Source organism: Syzygium oleosum, unplaced genomic scaffold, assembly GCF_021117445.2.
Source record: "Syzygium oleosum isolate NSW1041296 unplaced genomic scaffold, Sole_v2.1 Sole_v2.01, whole genome shotgun sequence".
Classification (NCBI taxonomy): domain Eukaryota; kingdom Viridiplantae; phylum Streptophyta; class Magnoliopsida; order Myrtales; family Myrtaceae; genus Syzygium; species Syzygium oleosum.
This window is the reverse complement of record NW_026607485.1, coordinates 35,758,869-35,775,337: the sequence shown is the minus strand read 5'-3', so window position 1 is coordinate 35,775,337 and position 16,469 is coordinate 35,758,869. Positions and strand designations below refer to the sequence as shown.

The following is a 16,469-nucleotide window of genomic DNA, read 5'->3' as shown; positions in this document are numbered from 1 at the left end:
ATTGGGTCCTGCCTCTCGTGCCCCTCTCATCTCGAGGGTGTCGGGGGGGAATTTGCAAATTGAATGTGAATAAGTGACGCCGGTCGGGATGATCAGGCGACGTGACTGAGACTATTCTCAGGGCAAAAAAAAATAAATATGCATGGTGACGGCCATTCATCTGGCCTGATCCTAGAAAATTTGGAATCATTGGGTACTTTTCGACCGAATGGCCCCCCCTTTCTTTCTCTCTTTTTCTTTTAAAAATTTTCCTTTGGGACTTTGATTCAACTTGTGGTCTCTAGCGGCGGACGCCCGGTCGTGCCAATAAGGGGGGAGGGGCGCACAGTGTCGGCGGCGGCTGCTCGGCGGGATAAGAGGAGGAGGAGGCGGCGGTTCATTTCTTTATGACTGCTTAAGCATTATAAATATCTAATCGGTCTGAGTTGGATAAATCTAGACGACTCGAACTGAGGTTTGGAAAATAATTCAGAAGAAATCGGAGCGCTACGAGTCGAATCAATATAATCCTCCTAACCACTCTGACGCAGTTGGCGTCTGTATCACCATTCCCAACCCATTTTCATTAGCGACAACAGCTTATGTCTAAATATATTCGTGGAGAGTGAATAAAAATTTCGTTCATTCATTTTTGTAAAGCGATATAAGATCTCGTTTTTAGGAAAATATTTTTCAAATCATTCATTTTCCGCGAAAAAAATTAAACCCTAAGAGATTATCGATATACACGTCTGTATCGCCTTTCTCAACCCATACCAAAGAGCCGAGCATTTTGCTCGTACATTCATTTTCCATGAAACAATTGCATTTTCAGATTTTCGATACCCCTTTGTATCACCATTCTCGACCCGTACCAAAGAGCCCAGCTTTTTGCTTGTGCAGGAGAACTGATCCCAATCAAATGAGCAAAGCCAAGGATCCAATCTTCTCTATCCTTCGATCTACACCCATCATTCTGTTTGGAGCCAAATTGTAGAATTCAAATCAAAGACTTCAGCTCTAAATATCATTAGGAACAAAGGGCAGGCGGACTGGCCTCTTCCTTAGGACTAGAACAGAAGGCTTTTCTTGCGCGCCGCGAACCTCACAAGCGACGAGCTCGGCGTGATCATATTCAACGGTTGACATTACACCTCCTTAGTCACCGTGGACGGTCGAGGCCGCATCTCGTGGATCCGACCATCAGGATCGCTCGCGATATGGAAATAGAATTTGACTCGAAATCATGCGAGAGATGCTGTGATGTTGAGCGACACAGCCACAGAGAGCTCATGAAAACATGACATTTTGTCAAATGTGCCACTTACCCTGGTGGTGGCAATTGGGGGCGAGGGGGGTTGCAAAGCGATGGATACCAATCACAAAACCGCATTAACTTACCTTTTCTTAAAGGACAGTGGTCAATTACAACATTATAAAGAGAAATCAGTGCGGCATAGCTTATGAAACTTCATCAAACAAGGAGAGGACCCTCAATGTCAACTTAGCTTCGAACGCTTGGAAATTTCCAAAAATAAAATTTTCTTTTCCAGATTCTTAACGGGGTCTGATATAGCCGGGTTGATTGCTCATGCCAATCGGATCCTCGGGTCATCAACACTTTATGCCACTCGAAGTTGTCGTCCGACAAGAACTTGCTGTGCAACACCCTCGTTGTTGTTGAGTCACACCGACGCCCGCGGTTCATGAGAAGCCCGCGTTCAGATCCTAACTCGGGCCAGAGACGAGCATCCTAGCGCATTCTCGTCCATGGTGTGTCCGAAAGTAGTACTTACCTTGCTCACTGCCTATTTGTGTGAGCATTGCCGTACACTGACAAATATCAAGTCGATGTATTGGCCCGTGACTTGCGTGTATCTGTCGATTCTCGGCACACTAATAACACTTGAGAAATGCAACCATCCTTCTCAAGCCATGGCCAGCCGAAGCAGCATATGGATCCCAACAGAAATGCCCAATAATCAGCTAGAATTGCCGCATGTGTAGCGCTAATCTGGCTCGACATATCCGCGCTTTGCTCGTCTCATACGGGTAAGCAAATGGCCAAGGCGTGCACTCAAGACGGCAACGCGAGAACGCTGCTCAGAAACATATATGAACGGAGTTCGGGGAATAGGAACAGGTTCTATGGTAAAGAAACACAAAAGTAGTCTTACTAAATGCAACAGGACCGTTGACAACGTAAGCAAACCAATCAGACAGGCGAAAAAAAAGACTTTCTTGCTACTTACGGACAAGAAAAGCAGTAAGAAATCGGGAAGCAAGAGCCAAGACGTCCAACATCTAACCCTCAAAAAATTTGCAAATTCAATGTGTTAGCATGTTGGCATTTTGCAGCAAAATGGCAAAGTTGTGCACTCAAGACGGCCACGCAAGAATGCTGCTCAGAAACATATATGAACGGAGTTCGGGGAATGGGAACCAGTTCTTTGGTAAAGAAACACTCATAAATAGTCTTACTAAATGCAACAGCACTTGTCGACAATGTAAGCAAACCAATCAGACGGGCGAAGAAAAGATTTTCTTGCTTCTCTGATCTGCTTGCGGACGAGAAAAGCAGTAAGAAATCGGGAATCAAGTGCCAAGATGTCAACCCCTCAAGAATTTGCAAATTCAATCGTGCTAGCATGTAGGCATTTTGCTCATCCCATATGGGTAAGCAAATGGCGAAGGCATGCACTCAAGACAGCAACACAAGAACGCAGCTAAGAAACATATATGAACGGAGTTCAGGAAATGGGAACAGGTTCTTTGGTAAAGAAACACACATAAGTAGTCTTACTAAATGCAACAGGATGGACGATGTAAACAGACCAATTAGACAGGCGAAAAAAAAGATTTTCCTGCTACTTGCGGACGAGAAAAGCAGTAAGAAATTGGGAATCAAGAGCCAAGACATCTATTGTCTAGCCCCTAAAGAATTTGCAAATTCAATCGTGTTAGCATGTCAGCGCTTTGCTCCTCCCATACGGTAAGCAAATGGCAAAGGCGTGCACTCAAGATGGCAACGCAAGAACGCTGCTCAGGAGCATCTATGAACGGAGTTCAGGGAATAGGAACAGTTTCTTTTGGTAAAGAAACACACATAAGTAGTCTTACAGAATGCGACAGAACCGTCGACAATGTAAGCAAACCAATCAGACAGGTGAAGAACGATTTTCTTGCTGCTGTGATCAACTTGCGGACGAGAAAAGCGGTAACAAATCGGGAATCAAGAGCCAAGACGTGCAACGTCTAATCCCTAAAGAAGCTGCACATTCAATGGCGTTTTTCTTTCCTAGACTCAAGTTTCCAGTATACACGAGACAAGCAACGCCGATGCAACCAAATTTGGAGGTCAGAACTGGCTGGGAGAGGGAAATGAACACTACAATACATCTTCTCTCTCCCTCTATTCGACCATCCAACACCATCCAATCAAATGGTGAATCACACTATTCACAAAACTATATACAGATTCCAGTATACACACACATTTTGTCAAACAGGTGGTGGCCTCTTCGTTTTTGTCTTCCATTCTTCGTTGCGCCATTTCGTCGAACAGGTGGTGGCAGCCTCCGTTCAAGCTCGTCCCTTCTCGCGGCACAGAGGATACAAGAAACACGGACGGTCGAGGCGATGCTTTGCCACGTCGGAGCTGAGAGGAGCCGTGCCTTTCGGGCCCTTCGGGCTCGCTTTCGCTCCGTGCGCGATCAGCAGTAGAGCGAGATGCGCGTGCCCTGCCTCCACCGCGCACTGCAACGGAGTGTACCCAGCGTCGTCCACCGCGTTCACGCTCGCCCCGTGGCTCAGCAACACCTTCACGCTCTCGACCCGCCCCTTGAACGCCGCCCTGTGCAGCGGCGTCCACCCGTTCTGGTCCCTCGCGTCCACGTCGGCTCCTTCCGCGAGGCAGCTCTTCATCCCGTGGACGTCGTCGACCCTCGCCGCCCGGAGCAGGACGTCCCGCAGCCGCAGCGAGTCGAGCAGCCGCGAGTGCCCGTTCTCCGCCGCGAGCGCGAATGCCGTCTTCCCGTCCCCGTCCACCGCGTGCCTCGCGTACGTCGAGTGGTTGACCAGGTACTCGACCGCCTCAGTGTGGCCCCTGGCGGCGGCGAGGTGGAGAGGCGTCGAACCAGCGGAGTCCGTTGCGTCGGCGTCGGCGCCGGCCGCAACGCAGAACCTGATCGCATCGACGAAGCCGTTGGCCGCCGCGACGTGGAACGGGCTCCTCCCGTCGGGGTCGGGCTCGTTCGGGTCGATGATGTCCTTGAAAGCCTTGAACAGGACTTCCATGAGGTCGACCCGGTTCATCTCCGCCGCCTTGTGGAGGATGTGATCAGCGTGTTTGCTCTTTTTGCTGACTGAAGAGCCTGAAGCTATCAGGATTTTCAGTATCTCGAGATTTCCAGCTTCAATTGCCAGGCTTATCAAGGATGTTCCGTCGGGATTTACATCGTTAACTTCAGCGCCGCCGTCGATCAGGCTCGCCACGATTCCCGCGTCCCCGCACGCGATTGCATACTTCAAAAGCTTGGTGAGCTGGGACTGGTCACACCCAGGAATCGCCTTCTTCAGCAATGATTCGGTCTCTCTGATCTGGGTGTTCTGTTTGATGAGGAATTCAATCACCTGGAGGCCAACGAAGGCAATGGGCATGGTGGCGTCCTTGAAGACATGGGGGCCAGGCCGCGAGAACAGGCGGCGGAGGTCGTCCTGGTGGGCTTTCCCGGTGGGGAGCATGGAAGATCTGACGGTGATGAAATCAGGGGGCAACGAGAGGGCCGGGTGGTCAGACGGGGCCGAGACAATTGTGTAGGACGCGGAAGACAGGGGTGGGATTATGGAGTAAGGCTGGTTGAAGCTGAAGAGGGAAGTGTTGGTGGTGGACAGGGAGATTGCCACAGACATGGTGTGCATGAGGTTGGTTACCCGGAACGTCTTGGTGCATTTCTGGCCCTTCTTGAACGTCAATTCGACCTCGGTCACGTCCGGCTTCACGAGCCTGTCCATGGCGGGACGATACTCAGGGCTAAAGAAGTTTAAGAAACAGCAACCCTTTTGTGTTTCTTGAGGAATTTGGAGTGATCTGGTGTTTTTCTATGTGAAGGGAAATGCAGAAAGTGAGAGGTTGAAAGAATGGGGTGAGGAATGAGGAGGATGAGAGGTTTGTCGTGTGCAATGATGAAATGCTTGATTGGTTTGTTTATTTATTGTAATCAGATGATTAAATTATGGGTTTAACTTGAACTTCCTGCTCATTGGTTGCGCTTAGGTTTTGGGCTAGTTTTGAACGGGAGAGATGGTGACTTTGACAATGAAAGGGTCAAAATTCTTTGATTGGCTCCTTTGACCATTGAAGGTGCTTTGCTTGTTCCCTTTGAAGGAGGGAATACAGAGAGGTACTCTCTTTTTTTTGAATTGACTGGTCATTCATTCTTATGAATTTCTGGGAATTTCTGTGGGCTATTTCATCAACAAGCTACTTAGGTGAGGCGGTTAGGAAGGCCTGTGCTGTTTATGATTTCTCAATTCATGCAATTACATGATTTAATATCATCGATACCGATGCTGCATAAATGCAATGGTCGGAAGATGGGAATTCGGTTCACATTTCGCCTTGTCATATGTCGAGTTTTGATGATGTATCATGTCCATCATATTTAAGGGCTCACTTGAAAAATGCCTAGTGGGCGCGAGATTATTGACCAAGTTTCATGCTCTAAAGAGTTGCCCTTGGCCATCTCCAGATCGGTTCTGTATGAGCGTGGTATGCCCAGTTTACAGGACAAAAGAATACTTTACCCATTATGCAGTTGACTGGGTTTGTCAGAAACCGGAAACTACATATCTTAGATAAGAGTTCTCAGATGGTCACTAATCATGTGAAAAACAAACAGGTCCAAGGGCAATGTTTGCTTATTAGGGCAAAATCTTATGGCTACGGAAAAAATTAGTCGTCGGTAGATGATTCTACACAATCCTAGAGCACCACAATTAGCTGAGTTGATGATTCAAAAGATTTGAGGAAATGACAGAGCATGAAAATATGGAGCCTCTTCTGCTACCCATTATCTGGTATTGATCACCAAGTTGTAATGTGGAGCTTAAGCAAACCAAACAAGATTAATTAAACACGATATGAGTTTATCTCCACAATTAGTTTATTAAGTCCTATTAATCTAATTGATATGAAGCCACCGTCTTTGTCGGATTAAGCATATAACCGAGATAAAATAGTACTTATGTGAGGTTATATGCCACTCATATGAAGATCATATAGCACGCCTTCTACTCTAAGGCTGCGTTTGGTTGTCCGGACATGGATTGGGATAGGATAGGATAGGATAAGGGGGGATTAGAAATTCTCCGAATTGTCCTTCAGATTATGAATTATCCCATCATATGTTTGGTAAATGTCCAGATATAACATGGATATCAGGATGTGCTTCCTCGAACAACAGTGATGCACCCTAGATCCATCTTGAAGCTTCCTCGAATGAAATCTCTTGGAACTGAAGATATCTTCCTCGTCAAAAATTCCTTTTCCTTGCGCAAAATTACTAGCTTCCTGCTTCACCTAGTCATCTTGAATCAATGGACTTGGTGAGGAGCCCGCCATTCGAGTTCTTTGAAATGTCGGACTTGGGAATTATCTCGTCGATCAACATAACCTTTTGGGAATGTGTTCCCAGTGCCTTCTCTCTCGTCCTTATTTTTGGCTAGAGCTGGGCTGTTAATAGCTTCATGCTAACATGGCTTGCTTATTGCTAGTTGCTTGGGGAGATCTTTTTCTCGGCAAATCTTTTTTGGGTTAATATGTTGACAGGCAAATAGAAGTGATGCAAGCTTCGTCTTTTGTAATCATGTGGAGATGATCTTTCCTCTGATGGTGAGTTTTCATTTCTGTTAATTGAGTGCTGATTCTCATCCTAATTGTCCCTCAAAGAAAATGAAAGCTTGCGTGGATTTATTTTGACCTATTTTCTCTCGATTTTCTTGCTGCTGATAACTTTTTGAGGAACTTCTGTAGCAATACCTCGTCTTCCGATGCGTCCCTCTTCAAATGTGAAGATATTTCTTTCCTTGGATTTCTGTTTGTAAATATGAGACCTGCTTGGGAAAAAGTCGAACTGAATGATCTACTGGTGCACCTTTCAATCCATTGGGTTTGCTATGCATCTCATTTTTGTCTGTTTTAATTCCGGTAAGCTTTGCACGAAATACACCTTTTGAATCTTTTGAGTTCTTGTGACAATTTCGTTTAGTAATTCATGGGCATCCTTCATTGAAAAATGGTGCTTGTTAAGTTATTTGAAAAAAAAAATTTATCTAATCCGGGCTTATCCCACCCCCTCCCCCGGATTTCTTATCTGGCATTTTATTCGAGTATATCCAAGTTTATCCGGTCCGAAGGACGTTGCCAAGCACCAGATAGGATAATTTGTAGAAGTGTGCAAAAATATCGGGAACTGCGCAGACCGCCGCCCAGGACCGTCTGGAATCGATCCGGTTCCCGGTTCCAATTTTTGGGAACCAGTGGGTACCTGTTTGATTCCCGGTTCTAGATGTGAAACCGCCCGCCCGCCCGCCCCTCCTAACCAGACCGGTAATATAATAATAAATATAATATATAATATAATATATTTTTTAAAAATTTTAATTTTTTTTAAAAAAAAGAAAAATCCTAAATCCCTAAACTAAACCTGACTCGCTCGACACTCACAGCCTCACATTGAGCCGAGAAACACCTTTTTTCGCTTTCACCTCACGCTCACTCTACTCTCTCACTCTTCTCGATCGATACACACCTTACCGTCTCCGACTCTCCATCTCCGTCTTCGTCTTCGTTTTTCCGTCTCCGTCCTTGGCTAGTGGGACCGATTCCATAGACCCACCCAGAAACCAAATCGAACCGACGGTTCGGTTCTCGGGTGGATCTATGGAACCAACAAGCGGTTCCCGGTTTCCACTTTTTCGAAACTGGTCCATAGTGGGCGGTTCCCGGTTCTAAGGTGAAAACCACCCACCCGGACCATGCTCACCCCTACTATCCAGACACAAATCCGGACCACCTAACGTACCCTAATTGTATCTGATTTCTTCAGTCTTTTTGTGCATGAAGTAGTCATTTTCATGGGCCTAATTTTCTAAAAAAAACCCCAACTTTAGGTCAAGTCCTAAATCTGTCCTGAACTTTTTTTTTTATCTCGGAAAAAACCCAAGACTTTAAGTCTAGTTTCAAATCTGCCCAGAATTTTGTTTTGTTTAAAAAAAATCACCAAAATTCAATTTATTTTCAAAAATATACTCCCATGATCTAGTCCCAACTTGACGTGGCACTTCCACGTTGATAACAAATCCACATCAACAAAGTAATGGGGCTATTTTTAAGACAAAAAAAAGTTCGAAGCAAATTTGGACTGAACCTAAAAATTAGGTTTTTTTTTAAATTAAAAAAGTTTTTTGGGTGGATTTGTTATCATCCTAACTTTCATATCCTAAAATGGTTTATTTTGGAGAATTTCAACAATTTTAATTTGGTTTAATTTGTTATTAAAGTGAAAATACGACGTCGATACGTACCTATTGCCCCGTTACTTCACTTATGTGGATTTGTTATCGATGTGGAAGTGCCACGTCAAGTTGGAACTGGATCACGGGAGTATATTTTTGAATATAAATTGAAATTTGCTGATTTTTTTTTACATAAAACAAAATTCGGGGCAAATTTGGAACTGAATTTAAAGTTTAAGGTTTTTTCTGAGACAAAAAAAAAAATTCGGGGCAGATTTGGGACTGGACCTAAAGTTTTGGGCTTTTCCTGAGACAAAAAAAAAATTCGGGACAGATTTGATACTTGACCTCAAGTTTGGGGTTTTTTAAGGAATTCACCCCCATTTTCATGGGCCACCTTCCGTGTCTTTTCCATCTACAAAGGACGATCCTTCTTAATTCTTTATTCGCACTGTCTCGTTGTTATTCAACCACTAGGCATCTCTTCGTCCTAAAAAGAAAACCCCACCAGTTCGGCATATTCTTGCCGCACTACGTCATTCAGCAATGAGACACAATGTCACTCTCCCAAGTGCACAGTGATGATCAACTTACTACCAAATGGAGACCATTTTCTTGTCAACTGCTTATTCGCGCGCGCGCGCGCCGGTGTTGTCGTTAGATCGCTTGGCTTCGTCTAATCCAATACTGTTTCGAGGTTGTGGTCCTGATTGATATTCAGAAAGTGAGCTCTTAACACCAAAGTGCGGCTCTGGTGATTTTCACAGCATTTCCATGTGACACCGTTCAATCTCTGTTGCGGTCGCTTCTTTTCCATGACTCTGTGAGAGTAGCTATGGGTAAACATTGTTGGACAAGTCACGACCACCATGCAATTGGGTAATTACCGGAAAAATTCGTTCTATGCAGACTCTTGACATCTTCAAGAATAAAACGAAATGTGCCAAGGTTGTTAATCCTCATAGACAGAGACAGAACAAGACCGAGCTCGCCGCGTCCTGGGAGACCATCGCAGGTTATGTTCTTCTAGGACACTCAATGATGCCTCGTTCCATGGTAAAGTCTGGATAGATCTTTCAATTTCAACCTCGCTCTGCATAGAGTACTCTCTCTCCTTTTGCCGTGCAATTTCGTCGATCCTGAAGGCCATCATATTATTCTCTCTCTCTTTGTATGTTTTGGGGCAACAACAGCAAACTCAATTGAATGTATTTGTGTAGTGTTACATGACTAATAGCTATTGCTGGGTATTTGCTATCTGGTGTGGTTTCAACCTTTGTTGGCCTCGTCCAATTTAGGAAATGAGATGTAGCTTTTCCCAACACAATGTCCGAAAATATGAACATGATATGATGAAATTACTGGCCTATTCAGGGCAGCCGATTGATCCCAGTCTAGGATCTTAGATTGCCCAATTCTAGCTCACACTAACCAACTTCTTTCTATTTTTCAACGATGTTAGTTGGAGGGTCAGCTTAATTAATTTTTCTTACAGGCCGCTGATAACGACATCCCGCAACGCATATAACAAATCAATTGCAAGAGATCTGAACGTAATTGCTGCCACTTAAAAAAAATTAAGCCGAATTTGATTTAAATTATCAATTTTCGCAACATTTGACATCACGCCTTGCATCATTTCTACAAAGTCAAATTGGATCCGCTAACAGACATAATGGCACCTTCTCGTCGCGTCAGCTAAAAACATTCTCAAGAAACAAGAGATTCTGAGTGTGAAGTACTGTGAAAGCTAATGTGGTGCAAGCTAATTTGTGAGCAATGAGTTATACAAAGATCCAGCTGCGTACCTTGCAGTTATTATGTTCAAAACCAAGTCGATAGTGTCCACTGTCTGGTGGTTTGCTTTGTCAATATGATTCGGTTAGAACTAAGTAATTGGACAATCTCCTTTCCCCTCAATGACAGCAGACTATTTCTGCAATAGAACTTCTGTTAATCATCTGATCATGTACCCTAAACGTTAACAGTTCATGATGTTAAACTGCAGCTCGTTCTTCTGGTGTGTAGAGTAGCATGTCCTTTCATGAAAACAGCATAAGACTGGATGGCATGTCCTTTCATAAATATGCAATCGCAACTCGTTCTTCCCTTCCTTATCTTTCACCCTGTTGTGATCTAATTTGCTTCTGACTCTTGGAAACGAGCTGAAGTGCCATTGCAGTTGCGAATTACTCTAAATAGTTGCTATTGAACTAATTTTTCCTTTAAAATGCTGTCATGACTGTCTGGTAGAAAACATTACTGTACCTTTCAATTCATGAGCTAGCTGATTTTTCGCCTTAATTAAAAGATAGACAATGACCATATCGCAGTTTTGTTGACCAGGTGGTTTTGCATTTTTCAAATACATATAGTTGGAGGAATCGGATAGATCAAATGCATACCGGTACTCAGCACCTGCGCAGAGCCAAAAGTTAAACAAATCTAAGCTAAGTTACGTCTGTGAGCGAGTGAAAGATACCGGGAGTTGTAACTTAGAGCATCGGTATCAACTTTGATGTCACTCTCATTCTTGTTCTTTTCTTATGTTAGTTCTCTAACATTTACCGCATGGCTTTGAATCGATTAATCAAATTATGTCCAATTGCTGATTTGATTTTTGTCGCGGCAAGAGCTTGAGATATTTCGATCCGGCAGTGGCTATTTTGCTATTGGCTTCTAAAGCTCGCTTGTCTAGGCCTTCTCAGATCACCTAATCGTCCGAGGAATGGCCGTGAGCCAGGATTAGCGCAGAACGAGTTATTACTCGGATTGTCGGCTTCGATGCTCACAAGGAACAGACCAAGTCAATCTAATTGATGTCACATTTAGTACCCGGCAAGTTTGGCCATCTTTCATAGTTCTACCCAATGATAATCTTCTATTCCTAATGAAGCCAAAAAAAATTGTCTTAATCATACCATGCTCCAGTTGAAAAATGCCGCTTGAACCACCAGGAATCGCGAGCCTGAAAGTCCGAGAAAAGGGCATGGCTAGCTCTTCGGGGTGTTTCTCAACCTAAGTATCCGATATCGAATAAACATTAGTTTCTATATCAACAATACCAATCCCAGATTAGTGTGCCTTCGGTTAATGGATGATCAATGTGGCTCTCATTTGTATACTTGGGAAATCAGTGGGTTTGGTTTGTGTTGCTTTTCCTGCCATGTACTGAGGCTTTGGAAGGAGAATTTCTTGCATCCATGTCCTTTTTCTTATTGATAAAAAGAGCGGGAATCAGCGTACCAAACACTAGTAACTTTCTCTAAGTGTTATCATGAGGATCCTACACCCACTACGTAAGTGTTGGACGCGATCCAAAGATATGCCGCGGAAGACAGGTGACCGTTTTACTACTATGCCATCGACCCTCGGTAGGTATATCCATTTCCTATCGCCATATTGTCCATCGTTAGATTCGCGCCATTTGGCGATCTAACACTCATCGACAAAAAAACGCCGACAGCAATCGACCTTGGATTGACCTAGATTCGAGATCTTAGATCTAGGGCTCAGGCCGAGATTCGAGACTCGGTCTCCATCCGAGCCTCAAATCTTGGCTTGCCTCCTTCGCCGCCCCCCATCCCCGTCGATGAGGGTGGTGCCGGGAGAGAGATCAAATCCTACGCCTGCCTGAGATTTGACCTTGGTTGCCAACTGCCAAACCAGAATACCTTACAGCATGAACTAGTATAGGTTATAAGCTTTCAGGAAACTGTACATACTTTTATCTTCAAGGGCTGTGGGGGAGAACCGGCACAAACATCGCGCCGGTTGCGCCAAATAAACTCCTCGCGAGGTAAATTAGAGCCTCCATCACCGTGCCAGGATAAGTCCAGGAAATTGCGAATGAGGGGGATTCGGACTGTCCGCCAAGTGACGAGCCTCCAGACCAGTCCAGCAACAGCCTGTCAAGCTATAAAACTCTACACGGACATTGGAGCTCCGACTGCATCTGATTTTTCCCTACTGACGTAAACCCGGAAAGGCGAAGCATATGCTAGTCATCTTGGCTCGAAGCGGGCCCATAAGATCAACCGTGTAGAGTCTTCGACATCGTGTATGATTGAGAAGAAACAGGAGGATGGTAAGGAACTCCCAACCACGTAAACGATGAGTAATCAGAGCAGAGCTCAGCATGTCCATATCTTTTCAGCTGGATATATTCTACTTCAGAAGTAGAAGGCCAAAATAGAGATGAGGACTCGATGTTAATCCATTGAGAAATGGGTCCAATTCAGTACGAGGCCCCCATACACATCAAGATTCTAGAGTGCCAAATTTTTCAAGTTTGTCTAGCGAAGCTCGACGGCTTGCAAACAAAGAATCGAATCTCGGGTAGAACCGACCGTTCATAGTATAGAACAGGGAACCAAACCGGTCAAAACCGGTTCGCCAATTTTTTACTTGAAAGCCTACCCAATCCGCATGTGAATCAGCCTGAAACCGGTTGGGTAAGGCCAATTCGGTTCGGTATCCTGTTTGAACCGGACCGGTTTCTAACCCCTAACGCTCGGACTTCCTTTCTCTATAAGGTGCGTGTTTAAGGCACTCGGAATCCCATTACCCGACGGGTCGAGGGTACATTCCTTTCACTGTGGTGTGTGTTTGGAGGTGGTCCTAAATCCGAGCACATGATAATAGACATGATCGCTGTGCGAGCGGTCCAGCCGACCAGCCCTGCCCCCAAGAAAACGGGCAGGCTTGGCCAACTTTTTTGGCCCATTGGGCGCGCCTGGTCTGTTTTTTTCAAGCCTGGCCCGTCCATAGATCTGTATATGATGTACTCATAAAATACTTTTATAAAGTTTCTACCTTGACACACAACAGGAAAGTGGTATATACTATATAGCATATGCTCAAGGTGAAAAATAAAGTTCCATAAATCGTAGAATCATTCTCTATTTTTTTTTTCCATATTTTAGCTAAAAGAAACCTAATATATCTTGAGATTATTTCAAATTTCTATACAATTGGAAAACTTTCGACTAGCGTTGGTATCTACTATAAGATGCATAACAACAATATAGAATCAAATAACAGACAAAATGGTAATTCAAAAGGGTCACACAGTAATCATACTCTCGTTCATTCAAAATTTAAACTAAAATTTTCTTATAATCCAAAAATTTTAAGTTCATTTTCGAAAATAATCGAAACCCCAATTTCTCTCCTTTGATTAATTTTTTTTTCCTATATTTTCACATATATGTGTATGGGTGCGTGCCCGCTTGTGTCCTTCCTGGCTAGTTGATGGACGATACTTGGTGACTTCCCTTAATCTTGCATCGCATGAATTCTGCCTCCAAGTGTCGTTTCTAAGTCCTCTCTCTCAATAACAAAATGCCGAAAATTATCGCCGACATGAATAAATCTCCAAAAAAAAAAGAGAGAAAAAGAAAACAAGGGATAGAAGCTAGCTGCTCGTTCATTTCTTCGTGAAAGATTGCAAGTTTATAGTTATCAAATGCGACGGGGTCACAAAACCCTAATTAAATTCGGCTGCATAATTTCCTTTCGAAAGTTGTATAACGTGTCCTCCTATGTAACATCATCATGGAATAGAATCATTCCTCAAGCCTGAACCGCCCATTAGAAAAATCAAAACCATGGGCTGAGGAACGAGGAAGAGTCTACCTTAGTCGTCGCCATGTTTTCCCATCCACTTGTCCCGTTCGCAATAAAGCGCTTTTGCCCGCTTCCTCCAAAAGCAAAAGTCCAAAACGACACGCACAGCGCATGCGCAAGGCTCCAAAAGAGGCCACGACAAGGAAGGGATTATGGGGTTAAAACAGCGAGTGTTTCAGGTCAGAAAACAAGAAAACGAATGGCGAGAAACTCTGGGTGGGGATTTGACCCGGACCGGCAGAACGAGCCAAAACTCTCTCCTCAGTTGTTGACCTAACGCAGATGGTGCCAAAGGAAACACGTTGTGGTCCGCACGTTATTCTCTGGTTTCGTTCGAGATTTTTACTCCAAAAAAGAATGACCAAGAAGAGAGAGAGAGACCCTTGAAAGATGCAAAGGTCCTGTTGAATATTGTGATAGATGGCTCTCGAAGTGAACGTCGGGACAACGAGAGAGAAAGAGACAGGGAGAGGGAGGGTTTCTAGGGTTTCTTTCGTCGTGCATGGTGTGCGATGCGTGGCACATGCCTAGCCACTTCCAGATAGGACAAGAGATGCATCCAAATGTGAAACGCACTTAGCGTGCCATCGGCTTTTTTCCCCTCTGGTTTCCTTTTCTCGTTTGTCATCTCTTCCACGACAGCGACTTGAGAAAGAAAGACAAATCGAGTGCTTATCCGCTTGAGTTCCCTTGGAGCCTTGCGTCGAAATGGGCAGGAAACCCTTTTCCCCCACTGGTTCACGAGCCGAACCAGCATCACCGTCGTCGTCACCATCGTCATCGACGAGGAAGTTTGACAAGCATTTCGCGCACCGGTGCGAGATCGTTTTCCATGCCTTGGACAATCGGCCAACAGCTCAGGGTTTCGCTGTTCTTTGTACAGGAGAACCCTTGCGATGATCTCGAATGGTCGCGACGGTTGTTTTGCTTCTGGAGGTATAACCGATGTTATTCCGTATTGGCAATGACCGATTGATCACGATGATGAGAAATAACATAAGTTAGGTGAGGATGTTAGAGGGGTCAGAGCTGACGGTTTTCTCGCTACGATTTTACGACAGTGGTGATTTTCGGGTAGTGGTGCAATTTTGCAATTCTCTCATAATTTTTTGGAGAAAAAAAAATTACAAAAAGCATAGTCGGTATCGTCGTTCTGTTTATAATTAATTTTCACAATTCGACCTTAGAACCGATCTTGATCCCATTGTAATATACTTAGGTATTTAGGTCTATATTGCATGGTATATGCGTAGAAGAATAAACCAGTAACCAATTGATACGATGTTGTCATGGTGATTTAAAACTTTCAAGCTCACTATGCTTTTGAAATATTCTAGATTGAAGGAGAAGTTTTGTTGGCATCTCGTTTTGACTAGATAATCATATTCATCGAACCCAAAAAGGTTATTTCTGGATGGCTTATCTTTTAATCTATCGTAAATGAAATTCCTAAGGTATATTCACCTTTCAAGATGAGAATACGCAATTGCCATTGACGACTCCACGACTTTGACTTAAAAAATTAAAGATTTTCATTGCTAAAGTAGAAGAGGATTATCCCTAATGCTATGCTGCTTGAGACAAGACACCTCGATCATTGTATCGACCTAATTGCATGCGTATCGCAATTAATTCTTCATTCCGAAAAGTAACCCTAATTTTTCCTAAAAATAGAAAGAAAGAAAAAAACAAAATTGACCTCATTGGAGAATATTGAGGGCACTACTTCATAATAACGAAGCTTAATCACCTTCTTTTTTCCCTTCATTCTTCGGTAGAACGAGGGATATTTTGATAATATTTCGTGGCTCTTAAAGCATTTTATCGTTATTTTTTTCATGTTTCTCGAAACTTATATTTTCGCTTCTCGTGTAGCCCACCGGAATTATATACGCAACGAAGAAGAAAATTACGTGGCATAATAAATTTGGTAAAAGTAATAATTTAATAAAGCATCTAGAAAAGGTAAAGTTCAGATGTGCTTATTCATTGAGCTTAGGTAAACAGTCATGATTTTGTATATGGATGTCGTTGGAGGAATATGGTCAATAATCGCCCAACTTCGACCAAAAAAAATAATAAAATCGCCCAACAATTCCACTTCGCCTCTCTTTTAATTCTTTGATACATGCATAATTCTCTCCTCTCTCTCTCTTTTTCTCGTTTGCTTTTCTATAGTCAAGATTACATCGGGTGATACATTTACGATCATGAATAAAATTGGCTCGCGAAATGATGGTGTGGCCCACATGTGATCGATTTTTCCCAGACTCGTGCCATATGACCACCCAATTGATATATCCCTAAAAAAATTCTCAAAAATTCCACTTGCACTCGAAGGACTG

At 43.8% G+C, this 16,469-nt stretch overlaps 1 protein-coding gene across 1 annotated transcript; it reads right to left on the bottom strand.

Annotated features, from left to right (window-relative positions):
• Nucleotides 1-3,228: 3,228 nt before the first annotated feature.
• On the bottom strand, nt 3,229-5,181 carry LOC115680826 (protein VAPYRIN-LIKE-like). Its single transcript, XM_030604678.2, has one exon. It carries the CDS (start codon nt 4,990-4,992, stop codon nt 3,562-3,564), a length of 1,431 nt encoding a protein of 476 aa, XP_030460538.2. The 5' UTR covers nt 4,993-5,181; the 3' UTR covers nt 3,229-3,561.
• Between the last annotated feature and the right edge of the window lie 11,288 nt (nt 5,182-16,469).

Bases quoted from the DNA above. Each gene is read 5' to 3' on its own strand.
- LOC115680826 (XM_030604678.2), bottom strand. From the start codon at position 4,992: ATGGACAGGCTCGTGAAGCCGGACGTGACCGAGGTCGAATTGACGTTC.